Source organism: Orbicella faveolata, unplaced genomic scaffold, assembly GCF_042242905.1.
Source record: "Orbicella faveolata isolate gen_17 unplaced genomic scaffold, um_ofav_v1 contig_14, whole genome shotgun sequence".
Taxonomy (NCBI): Eukaryota; Metazoa; Cnidaria; class Anthozoa; order Scleractinia; family Merulinidae; genus Orbicella; species Orbicella faveolata.
In genome coordinates this window covers 7,395,613-7,407,805 of record NW_028301541.1, presented here as the reverse complement: position 1 = coordinate 7,407,805, position 12,193 = coordinate 7,395,613, and the positions used below count along the sequence as shown (strand labels likewise).

The following is a 12,193-nucleotide window of genomic DNA, read 5'->3' as shown; positions in this document are numbered from 1 at the left end:
AACTGACGGAGATGTCGTGCGAGACATTTCTTAGACATCAAAATGAAGTGGAAAATTTTCTGACAGACAAAGGAAGTTGCGAGGAGACCAGCGACCTTGACTCCGAAGATGAAAGCCAAGCAGACGTGGTCTTTGGCTGAATGTCCTTGTGTACATCATCTGGAAGGAGTGTCATTCGCCCAGACCGATTGGACCTCTGAGTAGAGCTTTTCAAATAATAGCATAGACGGACCCAAATATACGCTATTATTACTCCATTGCTGTTGTGTCTTCAGTGACTTCACCTGATGTTTTAATATTCTCTACACTACGATCATGTCAAATTTGATACAAGGCATTCACTTTTAACTGGCAGTGTCACATCGATTCGTTATTTATTGGGATCATTACCAGTCTAGCCATGGATCGAGGTTGAATAAACTGCACCTACAAAAACTGAAAGTCACTCTGGCCTCGGTTTTCAAATTATCTTATTATTATCATTATCATTATTATTTTTTTTTTTGGCAAAATATGGCTAGAACAGACCACTTTTTCAGTCAAACTTTGATTGATTTTTGTTCTCTTGATGTTTGTCCTCGTATTGTCAGTTTTTTAATAAACAAAGGTATTATGATGTATTATGCACGTGTATAATTTCGTCTCAATTGAACAAGGTCGAATTCCCTGACACAATTCCCCTAAGACGAAATTCCGACAGGCGACATAAGAACCTTACGAAATGCCGACATAGCTGCTTGTGAAATTCAGACAAGGGACCTTCACAGCCCCCTAACAGGGCCTCATTAATATATTGATATGGATATGTAAATTCCTTCTTTGAGTAGAACGTATCTCGTAGAGCGTGCAACTCAATCGATTGAGGAGCATCAACTATAACTTCAGAGAAGTTCAGGTGTCGCGAGTAACCATCGTTTTATAGCTGCAGAACTGTTTCGTATGGTACAAAGACCACATTCATCAGGCAATTTTAACGACTGAACTGTTGAAATTGGAAAGCTGGCAGTTCAATACGAAAATTTGAATGGTTGCTATAGTATGAACTTTTCATTCAGACAAAGACTACATTTTTTGCTTATGTTGCTGTAGGGTTTACATTTCTTAAGAATTTTCCATTTTATCAGAAACGGTTTCTTTGCGTCTTGTAAGTTCCAAACATATTTGGAGAGCTCTGTCTCATTTTTTCTGTTCGAGTATCGACATGTCGAAAGGATGTTTTGTGGTTCCTGTAGCGTTCCTTAAAGTTTGTGGCTAGTCCAACGTAGGTTTCAGTTGTTGTCTCGGTGGTGACTGTGGCTTGATAGATGGCGTTAGTTTGGAGGCATTTTCCTTCCAGTGGGCAATCAGACTTTTTTCTACAATTGCAGGTGTCAGGTTGCGGTGTTGGTGCATTTGCATTTGAAAAAACGTGTTTGTTGTGTGACGATATGATGGATTTCATACCGTTTGTCATACATGAGTAGCTTAGCTTGAGAGTTTGTCTGTTGAAAATCTTGTAGAGTCGATGGTTTTTCTGGAAGCATTTATCGACGATATGGATGAACTTTCTACCAAGGTTGGTTTTAACGTTTGAATCGAAAGGAAGATTGTACCATGTAATGTTTCTTTTTCTCTTTCTTTTGTTTCTTGGAGTGGGCTCTGGATTGTATGTTAGTTTGTGATCATATCCACTTTCTTTGCTACGTCGTATGAGCCAATTGTAACATCAAACATGTCGTTTGTGTTCTTCTTTGGCCACATCATCATCCACGCAAAAAAATCACTCCGCCGCGCGAAATCCTGGGGCGAGGAGCGCGCTCCTCACCCCCAGGATTCCGCGTGATTTCTACATTCAATGAGGTTGGCTGTATGTCAGCTTTAAGTGATGATGCTTTTTTTAAATTTATTAGTAAATCTTCCCCAGATTAAAAAAAAACTGACCTCCCAATTAAGATCAGTACTTTTGCAGGTCTTTGCTTACAGGATAGAAACTAATAAAGAGCGCCTTAAATGAAAAAAAGACATGGCAAGATGGATATAATTTTTGGTCAGCCTGGTTCGATGTCCTTCCTTAAAAGGTCTTTTCACACCTAACTTGGTTCAAAAGGGGAAAAAAGAAAGATTGTACGTAAAAACATCAATGGAGTCTAACAGAAATATGAAAAGAAAAAAAAAAAAAAAAACGGCGCAATGGATGTAGAAGGTATGACATTTACTACAATTTCTAAAATTCTGGCTAGAAAATTGGAACATAAACAGACTAACGTATGCTTAAAGGTAACTAGAAGTAACTGAAGGTACAACCTGTTTGTGGAGTGAGGAGAAGTGAAGAGACTGAGACAGGATAAAAAAATAATGCACAGAGGAGCGGCGGGACTGAGCGAAATCCTTTCTGTTGTTTCAGTTGATGTCCTTTGTAATTCAATGCAATAAAGTCTAAACTCCTAAATAGCACCGAACGAAGAAATTTATCTCCCCTAACTTTTAATTAGTAGCTATTTAGCCATGTTTGCAGCCCTCAATAAGGATCCATTCAGAAGAGTTTCAAGTCACACAAAAACACATCATTCAGAAGCAGCTAAAACAAACATCAATTACTAAATGTTCCAATGCACAATAAAGATAGAGGTGGCCATTGGTCTAGTAAATAATGTCAAACAAGTTGTTTCGCAGGGAGTTGTCTGTATTTAGTTTAATATTCAAGCATGATTTCCACGAAAGTTTTATTCTTAAAAGACACAAAAACGCATTTCACTGAAACATATATATAAAAGAAATGTATTTCAAAAGCCACCACTTTCTGGTTATCATTTGAATACAGCTGATATTTGTTTCACCTGTCTGCTTGGCTTCTGATGCAAAATATAGCCAAAAGGGTCATTGAGTGATGTACACAGCATTGCAATGATCAAGAATTGAATGTTGCTTTGTTCAATCACTACTCGTTTAGTGTAACATATTGACATATTACAACATAAATACAGTAAAAACCAACGTGCAAGAAGCTACATGTTTTGAGGTCTGGCAAAATAGGTTCTTGTATCTTGGTGTAGCTATTGGCAATTTAGGCTAAGTAGGATCTTCATTAGGTTCTTAATTTCTATGAAGGAAATATATGAGTTGATTACCATAAAAATAAATAAACCTAAGTTTCAAACCGTTTGGTCTTTGAATATACAGTAGTATTTATTATTATTATTGTGTTATGTATTTTCTTGTAATGTAGATTTGCAATCTCAAAGTCACACATTTAGGCTAAAATGTTCATCATAATTTAACTGTAACCCACGTACATATAAGAGCCTGCTTGATCTTGCTTGGTTAAACAGGTTCTTCTGTTTTTGGCTATTAAAGTGGCGAATTTCTGCCAGCAGGTTCTGATAAATAGTACACCACTAGGTTCTTACATAAATACAAGCGGGGTTTTACTGTAACATAAATCTGGAAGGATGAACGATCAGCAGCCTTGGTCATTACTGATCATCACTGTCTTGACTAGTAAAACATATATTGCATCTTGCATGTATGGTTACCACTGCCTATTGTTCAATACTCGTAAATGCATTGATAACTACGTGAAGTAAGGCCAATACACTATTATTATCAGACCATTTCAGTGTTCTGCAAACAGAATAGAAGGGGTGGATTTATAATCCGATTAAAAAATTATGTATAATTATTTTTAATCATGAATTAGAAAATCATTATTTCCAAAATAATAAACCCATTTAAATATATCACTTCACCTCATTAAATCAGTTATAATTTACGACTATGGCTCCTGTCATCGCTTAAAAATGTAAATATTGTGAGTAAAGTACTGAAGTATCGTACTCCAGTATCAGCAATTGTACAGTAAGTAGATTTTTGCGTTACAGTAAACAGTTTGCAGCGAAGAAAATGGAAATTGGCAAAGCAATAAATTGATGTTGGCAGAGTAAAAAAGACTCAAGCAGTACATATATTTAGATTTTGTTAGACGTTGATAAGTACAGTCTAGATCATGCTGGTCCGTATAAAGTTTGTGATTATGGAATGGATTTGCCCAAAATAAATCTCTTTGTCCTAGACTTTGACCGGATGCGAATTCGTTTTCGGTGCCGTGATTGCCATCAATGGAACGACATGACGGTTGACGGACCACGTGGTAAATTAGAAACCAAAATGCAAGACAACTAAACCACGTCGGGAAGAAAACAAGGTTGAGAAAAAACTAACAACATTCAATGATAAAAATCTCATATTAAAACCAAATTGAAAAGGTTTCTGTGGAGCAACTCGTGAATGCAACTGGAGTCTGCGGTGCTCCAAGTTCATCAGCGGCTTCGAAGGTTCGCCCTGGATGTTTTTTTGAGACAATAAATAGTTTCTGGCAAGTTGGCACCAGTTATCTCCTCGTAAGTCTCGAGCTCAAGTCATAATCTTGTTATTTTAAGATAAGTATCCCACTCTTATATCCCACGGGTATCTCATGTCCTGCATACTCCCGGTGAACCTGAAATTTGAATTGACCAATCAGGCTCCAGCAGGCGGGAAAAGCTGTACTGTCGTGACGTAAAATGCAGGTTAACAGGAAAGGCATCGAAGTCGGGCAACTTTTCTCAGTGGAAACGGCATTACATATTCACGAAAAGGGAACTCCAAAAACCATATCGGATTGTAAAAAGTTAAAAATGTGAAACATTTTTTGCCTCCAAGTATTTTATTTGGCGCCAAAACTCGGTCGCCCGCGTTCGGTAACTTGCTCCAAGAGCGCTGTCGCCAGGTAAGATAGTAATAGTTGTGTTATTTTGAACAAAATATGCTGCTCCTCGGCAAATTAAACCCAGGATTCTCGAGCCAAACATTAGAAGAGACCAAAGTAAATTAGCATTGTCTTTACTTTTTTCCGGCTGCGAAGAAAAAGACCATTATCGTGTCGTTTCGGTAGGACAGCTCGGAAATATTAGCTTGTCAAGCGACTCTGAAATTCGAGCTTAAATAAAGTTTATGTATGTATATATGTATGCCGCTCGTATTGCGGGCGCAGCCAGGCGGTCTTATTCACGAAAGTTTCTCAGCGTTCAACCCGGCTTCCAAATTTTCCCGCCGAAAAGGTGACGCGCGCCTACCGCCAATAATTTTTCCTGCTCTTTTCAGATTTTGAGAGAAAATTTTCAAATATGAGCGGAGAACCAAATATTATTCTCTTGAATTCGAGAGGGACTTTCTGTAAACGTTGAGGAATTTGTCAACGGCATCCAGAAACCCATAAACGGCAAAGGAAACAGCTTTGGACATTGCAAGACCTTGTCACGTCCTTGCAAAAGAAATATTTTCAAACAATATTTTTCACGGCAAAGCGAAGGATTCACCACCGCCCTAACTGGACAACAATTTATGCCATTTTTTTATTAACTGTCACCAAACGCAGACGAAGGCTCGTGCCATGGTAAGGTTAAAAGCTCTGAAAGTTCTCAGTAATCAGTCGAAGTAATGAAAGCCTACTGTTTTGTAATTGTTTTTCTTTTTCTTTTACCTGTTCTGCATCGACTTCACCTTGGGCTGACACCTTGTCGAGGTGGTGAAGTTTGCCTGTCTCAAGGACCCAACGAGCTGTGCCGGCTGGGACTTCTGTCCCTGGCAGGTCTTGCCATGCCGGCCGGACTGGTTTAAGGGTAGAGGCCTGACTAAGAGCAGCCCCTGGTCCTCCAGGTTGGGAGTTGGGCGGTGGGTTAATAACCCGCTCCTGGAAAAAAAAAAAAAAAATTATCACAGAAACTGAAACTAGTATAGCCACTGCGCCCTATTGTGGGGCGGCAGGGGTACAGGATGTCAACGCCCGGTTGGAGCGGAATGCGAAGCAAAGAATGACGCTTAAACCGCCGATGCAGTGCGTGTGAGGATCGGGCAGTGGAATATAAGGACAATGTTTGAGACGGGTACGTGTGCCCAGGTGACCAAGGAGATGCGGAGGTACGGTATAAGCATTATGGGAGTAAGTGAAATGGGATGGAGCTCCTGTTGGAAGTTGATGATAGCCAATGGAGAAGCTGTGCCATACTCAGGAATGGATGAAGGTGAAAATCATGATAGAGGGGTTGGCTTAATTCTATCTAGAGATGTTGCAAAACGTCTGCTAGAATGGGAACCAGTGTCTGAGAGGATTATCAGGGCCACGTTCAACTCTAGGTGGCAGCTGGTCACCATCATACCATGCTATGCTCCAACAAATGAAGCAACAGAGGAAGCGAAGGATGACTTCTGTGAACAGCTACAGGCAGTTGTGTAGCAGGTGCCACGTAGGGATGTCAGGATTGTTTTGGGAGACTTGAACGCTAAGGTGGGGACGGACAACACAGGTAGAGAGGAGACGATGGGTATACACCATGGAGCAAGAGCTGAAATTAATGACAATTGTGACTGGGCGGACCTCTGTCAGGTAAATTAGTTGGTGATTGGTAGAACACTGTTCCCTCACAAGGATTTTCAGAAGCGGACATGGGTGTCTCCTGATGGTGGTACGGAGAATCAGATCGACCATTTTAGCAGGAGATGAAGGAGTTCGCTGCCGGATGTTCGTGTCAAGCGTGGGGCAGATGCTGGTTCAGACCACCACCTGCTGCTAGCAAACGTCAGGCTAAAGAATGTAAAAGTAAAAAAAGGGGAAACTTACAGAGTGCGTTTTGAGGTCAGTAAGCTGAGAGATCCAGAGATAAGGGACATGTTCAAGCTGAGGCTACACAACAGATTTGAGGCTCTGTTGCAGTTGACTGAAGAGAAGAAACTGCCTGTGGAGGAAGAATGGAATGGAGACAGATCGAGCAAAGCTACCTGGAGACCTGTGAGAAGGTGCTGGGTCGGGAGAAGACAAAAAAGAAGGAGTGGATCAGTAAGGGGACCTGGAAGATAATTGAGCTAAGAACGAAGCCGAAAAATGCTGTGAACATGGCCAGGACAAGAAAGCAGAGGAGGGAATCGAGTAAAAGATACCAGTAGCTGAATAGAGAGGTGAAGAGAGGCTGTAGGAAGAGGGTGTGTGTGGAGTGAGAGGCCGAGAGAGCTGAGGAAGCTGGAGAGAGGGCTGACATGAAGACCTTGAATGAAATTATAAGAAGGCTGAGTGGCAGATTTCAGAGTACTTGTAAGCCGGTGAGACATGAGGCAGGTGTGTTGCTCAGGACAGTGGAAGAAGAGATGCACCGGTGGAGGGAGCACTTTGAAGGAGTGCTTAACCATGAGGAGCCGCCCAACCCGTCGGAGGTAGAGCCAAGTGACGAACTAAACATCAGGACAGGTCACATTACACGTGCTAAGATCAAGAACTCTATAAAGGAGGTAAAGAACGGGAAGGCACCAGGATGTGACAATATACCACCAGAGGCAATTAAGGCTGGGGGCGAAGTGTCGGAGGAGGTTCTTTTGGATCTCTGTAACCAGATATGTAGTAAGAAGCAGGTACCAGACGGGTGGAGGAGAAGTTTGCTGATCAAGCTGCCAAACAAAGGCGATCTGAGCCACTGTAAGAACTGGCGTTGCATCATGCTTTTGAACATGACAAGTAAGGTGTTCTGTAGAGTGATCTTGGAACGTATCAAGACCGCACTGGATGGAAAACTGCGATAGGGGCAAGCGGGAGCAAAACATTGAGTGGTAGTCTTCCTTGTACATCAACTTTATAGATTTCGAGAAGGCTTTCGATAGCATCAGCAGAGAGGGATTGTGGAGGTTGCTGCGCCACTACGGGATTCCCGTCAAGATAGTTAACATCATCAGAGCTATTTATGAGGGTTTTTCTGCGCAGGTGATACACAATGGAGAGAGGACCAAACCATTGAACGCGAGGACTGACGTCAGACAAGGCTCGGCCTGCTATCTCCCTAGCTGTTTCTGGTTGCCCTTGATTGGGTGACCAGGACAGCCTTTGCCAGAGGAAGTGGTATCCAGTGGTCCTCCACAACATCTTTGGAAGATCTTGATTACGCAGATGATCTGGCCTTACTGTCGCACAGAGTGCAGGACATGAGAGATAAGACACAGGCCTTAAAGGAGCACGGTGCAAAGGTAGGCCTGAAGATCAATGCTACAAAGACAAAGATGACGCGTATCTGTACCAAAGGCAGCGATGGTGCATTCATCGAAGGGGAGCAGGTCGAGGAGGTGGACGAATTAACGTTCCTCGGGAGCATTGTCAGTAAGATGGGAGGTACTGACGAGGATATCCAGGTACGCATTGGGAAGGCAAGGCAGGCATTTGCGATGTTGATGTTAAGTATCACCCTCTTTAAATAAAGTTTGATTGATCGATCGATCGATTGATTGATTGATTGATTGATTGATTGATTGATTGATTGATTGATTGAGGCCAATGTGGCGGGCTACGGCACTGACAACTAAGACCAAGTTGAGAGTCTGGGTCAAATGTGAAGGCTGTGCTTCTGTGTCGTTCTGAAACTTGGCGACCAGGGGATTGAAGCAGAAGTTGCAAGTGTTCATCAATAAGGGACCGTTCATTTTTTATAAGGTAGGGGGGGCTGGTGGGATTTGGGGAGGGGGGGGCATGCGAAAAAAAATGGCTTTCGAGGGGGGCCATCCCAAAAAAAATAAGGGAAAAATGGGGGGTCACGTGAAATATTTTAGTAAAACTTTAAAATGGCATAATGTCTGAATATCAAAAAAATTGCTATAGAATAAACATAGAAGGCAGGATACAAATTTATTACAAACTTTCCTTCTGCTTTAAAAAAACGTTTGGCGACAAAAAGCATTTGTAGATACTGAAACAAAGTATTTAACACTGTTATTTTGGAATGAAACTTTCACTGGCACTCATCTTCATCTTTGCTGTCGTCGAGTTCTTCGTCGCCGCTTGTGCTGCTATGGGAGTCTCTTTCACCAATGCTGCAAGAAGCAGCAATGCTTTCCGTCAGAGTGTACTCTTCAGGGTACATGAAGGTGTAAACACAATCTCTGACTTCCTGCTCAAGGTTGGTGGTGATTCTGCTTCTTGCAGCATTGGTGAAATAATTCCCTTCCAAGAGCTGTGCGACGTATGGCCCATCTCTTCTAAATAACGACGTGGCAACATCCTCAACCTTAATACACTCTTCCGGGACGGCCGCTCTAGGAGGGTACACAAGGCATTGTGGAAGATCATTTCCTAGCGGGTTTCCAACACAGATTCCATAAACTCGTTGGACGTTGTTTTCAGTCCGCTTCCTCTCTCTTTCATTTGACTTTCTGCGGTTTTCTTTTTTCCTTCTCCTTTTGTTGATGTGCTGTTTGAGTATGCCCTTGAATATGCTGTTATAATTTCTCTTCTTATTTTCTAGTGCTTCCATGTCCTGCGTGACCTTCGTCAACTTAGCTTCTATACATTTGATCTGTTTTACATTAAAACTGTGGGCAAATTCTTCGCCCTGCTTTAAAGCAAGCCCATTGGACTGAAAGAGTGTGGAATCGTGTTCCTTTACATCTTTCAATATGACATTCAACTTTTCCACCATTGCTCTGTGTTCTTTGATGGAGAAGTTCAGTTTTCTTCCATCACTGGGCTTCAACTGGTACCCTGACATGGAAAACTCACTCGCCCTTTCTGAACGGCCATCCGCACTTAGAAAGATTGCTTCTTTTTCTTAAACCAGTTCCTGACCATTCCTGCCTACCGGAATACCACTACCTCTCCTACCAGAACACCCCAAAAGAAGGGCGTGATCCAGATGACTGGCAGCCAAGGGTCCAAGCGAAGAAAGAGCATGGAAGTGGCCGGCTGGTTTTATCTCACCCAGAGAGCGTTGCTCTATTTGCAGATAAGTTTATTGTCAAATCAAAGTTTGTGGTGGATTATCTTCAGCATCTTGAAGTGCTGGAATTTAAAAGGAAAAAGAGAGCAGAAGAAATGGCAAAGTTAAGTAGGGACGCAAGAAATAAATCATATGAGGATTATCCTTGGACTGAGTTGTGCGAAGATCTAACCAAGCTTAAAACGCTACGTGTTCCAGAACTAAACAAGTACTTGAACCACCTCGGGCTGAAGCAGCATTTGAAAAGTAGCAAGAGTGAGAAAGTAAAGGCAATTGTAAGACATTCATGCTTGCAGCAGAAGAGTCCTCTCAGAGCTGGCCAACCAATACTGAGAAATGCCAGGACATTGACACAAAATGACAACAGGGCAAGTGCTGACAGCAGTGAAACGGATGAAAGTGACAATGATGAGTATGACAGTGATGCCATTGACTCTGGGGGAGAAGATGACTCAAGTGACGTCATTCTTGCATTCATCAATTCAGATGAGAAAGATGCCAATGAGAGGCCAAATGCCACACGCTCAGGGCGAGCCATAACTAGGAGATCCGAAATTGACTTCTCTTTCTTTTGATTTGTTTTTTAAACAACAGCTCTCTGTAGTATAGGGATTGTAAATATTGTCTTCATAGTGAGCACAATAACGTGAAGTAGGGGGATAATAAAGAAATATTAGAAAAGTTGAAATCTAAATATTGTTTGTTCAATTTTTTTTTTTGGGAGGGGGTCATCCAAAAAAATTACCGCTATAAGGGGGGGGGGCATGTGAAAAAATTGGTAAGCTGAGGGGGGGTCATGTGATTTTTAAATGGTGCTTCCCAAATCCCACCAGCCCCCCCTCCCTCATAAAAAATGAACGGTCCCTAAGAGCCTGAGGAACATCCTGCGGATTTGGTGGCCTCGACGAATACGCAATGAGGAGCCCTGGAGACAAGCATAGTAGCGACCGGTAGAGCAGGAGATAAGACAAACAGCTTGGGGTTAGATTTGCCACACGCTGAGGAGACCAGACGGATACATAGCTAAGAGGGCGATAGAGTGGAACCTACAGGGGAAGCGCAAGTGAGGCAGACCCCAGCACACCTGGAGGCGCAGAAGAATAGCAGAATTGGAGGAGAGACAGCTCAGTAGGCAGGAAGTGAAGCGCACTGCTCAAAATAGGGTCAGGTGGCAGGCACTAGCGGACGACCTCTGTTCCATCGGGAACGAAGAGGATTGAGAGAGTGAGTTCTGCATCGAATGTAGCATAACATTTAGATCGAATATTCGTTATTCCTAATAGATTTTAACAACAATAAGCGCTTAATGACTGGCCCCGAGGGAAACAGTGAGTTTTGTTTCCCCGAGGTCGAGGGGAAACAAAACTCACTGTTTCCCGTGGGACCAGTCATTAAGTGTTTTGCTATACCTCCCAACTCAGAAATGGAAAAAAAAAATGCGAAGAAATCGTTTGCTTGACGTCGGCTGGCTCACAAATTTGCCGCAGTTTCAAGGAGCACGACCTGATGACGTGTGAGTCGAAAGTTTAAGTTGTTGTTTCCCTAAAGAGTTAGTGAGTTTTGACCCACGACACGTGACACGTTCTTCTCCAGACGGAAAACGTATTTGAGTTGGGAGGTATAACAAAGCTTATTCATAATTCATTGCCTATGGAGGTAGCTATTTCATTATTACTTTAAGCGGACTGATGTGCCAACTAGCTTGAGTTTTCCTTGAGTTAACAGTTATCAAGGCGCATCCAAGTTGAATACCACTCGTAGAAAACAAAGCGTGAGGTCAAGATGGCTGGATATTGGCCAAGTTCTTTTTTTTGCAATGCCAACATCCCGCCATCTTGAAAGAATAAGCTTGGTCAATAAAGGATTTATTATATGGATGTCGAAGAACACTATTTCATTGCGGGACACAGCGGGTAATCCCGAGTGGGCAAGATAGTGCCATCTTGCCCGCTCGGGTAGCCAATCACAGCGCAGGATTTGATTCATCTTGCCCGCGCAGGGAGCTAGCCATATAATAAATTTAGTTACCTCATGCGTACTATTCCTAGTAAAATGTTTTGTTTCTCAGGTTCACGATCCCTGAGTCGTGAGAGGAAAATACTGCACTTGCTTCTCAGAGAGTGAACCTAGGTTCTTTTTACGGTTCCAGAGTACGGCAAACAATTGGGTCTATCGGGCGATACGGATGGGAAAAAAGATCTCTGAATGGCCCTAGGTTGGGTTCAGAGACCTACAATTTTCTTTTAGCTAACCTGTTAAACTGGAATCCTTGCGTCCTATCATCGTAGGGTATCTATATTCGTTTTAGAGTTATCTGTAGTTTCACTTTTACGCAGAATGTGCTTATATAGTGTGATTAAGATATAAAACTTATGAGCATTTTCGGACACCTTTTCGTTGAATCGAATTGTCCTTGAGCAAATATCACGAAA

At 42.3% G+C, this 12,193-nt stretch overlaps 1 protein-coding gene and 1 long non-coding RNA gene across 2 annotated transcripts; one reads left to right on the top strand and one right to left on the bottom strand.

The window, feature by feature from the left end:
* Positions 1-5,500: 5,500 nt before the first annotated feature.
* Positions 5,501-12,192, bottom strand: LOC149113788 (uncharacterized). The gene is made up of 2 exons (XR_016206563.1): positions 12,014-12,192; positions 5,501-5,707 (listed from the first exon to the last, which is right to left on the bottom strand). It is a non-coding gene; the product is annotated as an uncharacterized LOC149113788 (long non-coding RNA).
* Positions 6,683-8,250, top strand: LOC149113789 (uncharacterized). The gene is made up of 3 exons (XM_089287226.1): positions 6,683-6,850; positions 7,012-7,577; positions 7,875-8,250. The coding sequence occupies exons 1-3, from the start codon at positions 6,683-6,685 to the stop codon at positions 8,248-8,250; spliced, it is 1,110 nt and encodes a 369-aa protein (XP_089143352.1).
* Position 12,193: the final 1 nt, after the last annotated feature.

What these genes read in the sequence shown, in the direction of transcription:
- LOC149113789 (XM_089287226.1), top strand. Translation starts at nt 6,683, where the DNA reads ATGTTCAAGCTGAGGCTACACAACAGATTTGAGGCTCTGTTGCAGTTG. An exon ending in AAAAAAGAAGGAGTGGATCA is followed by an intron (nt 6,851 to 7,011) that starts GTAAGGGGACCT and finishes GTGGAGTGAGAG; the next exon opens with GCCGAGAGAGCTGAGGAAGC. An exon ending in ACCGCACTGGATGGAAAACT is followed by an intron (nt 7,578 to 7,874) that starts GCGATAGGGGCA and finishes TTGGGTGACCAG; the next exon opens with GACAGCCTTTGCCAGAGGAA.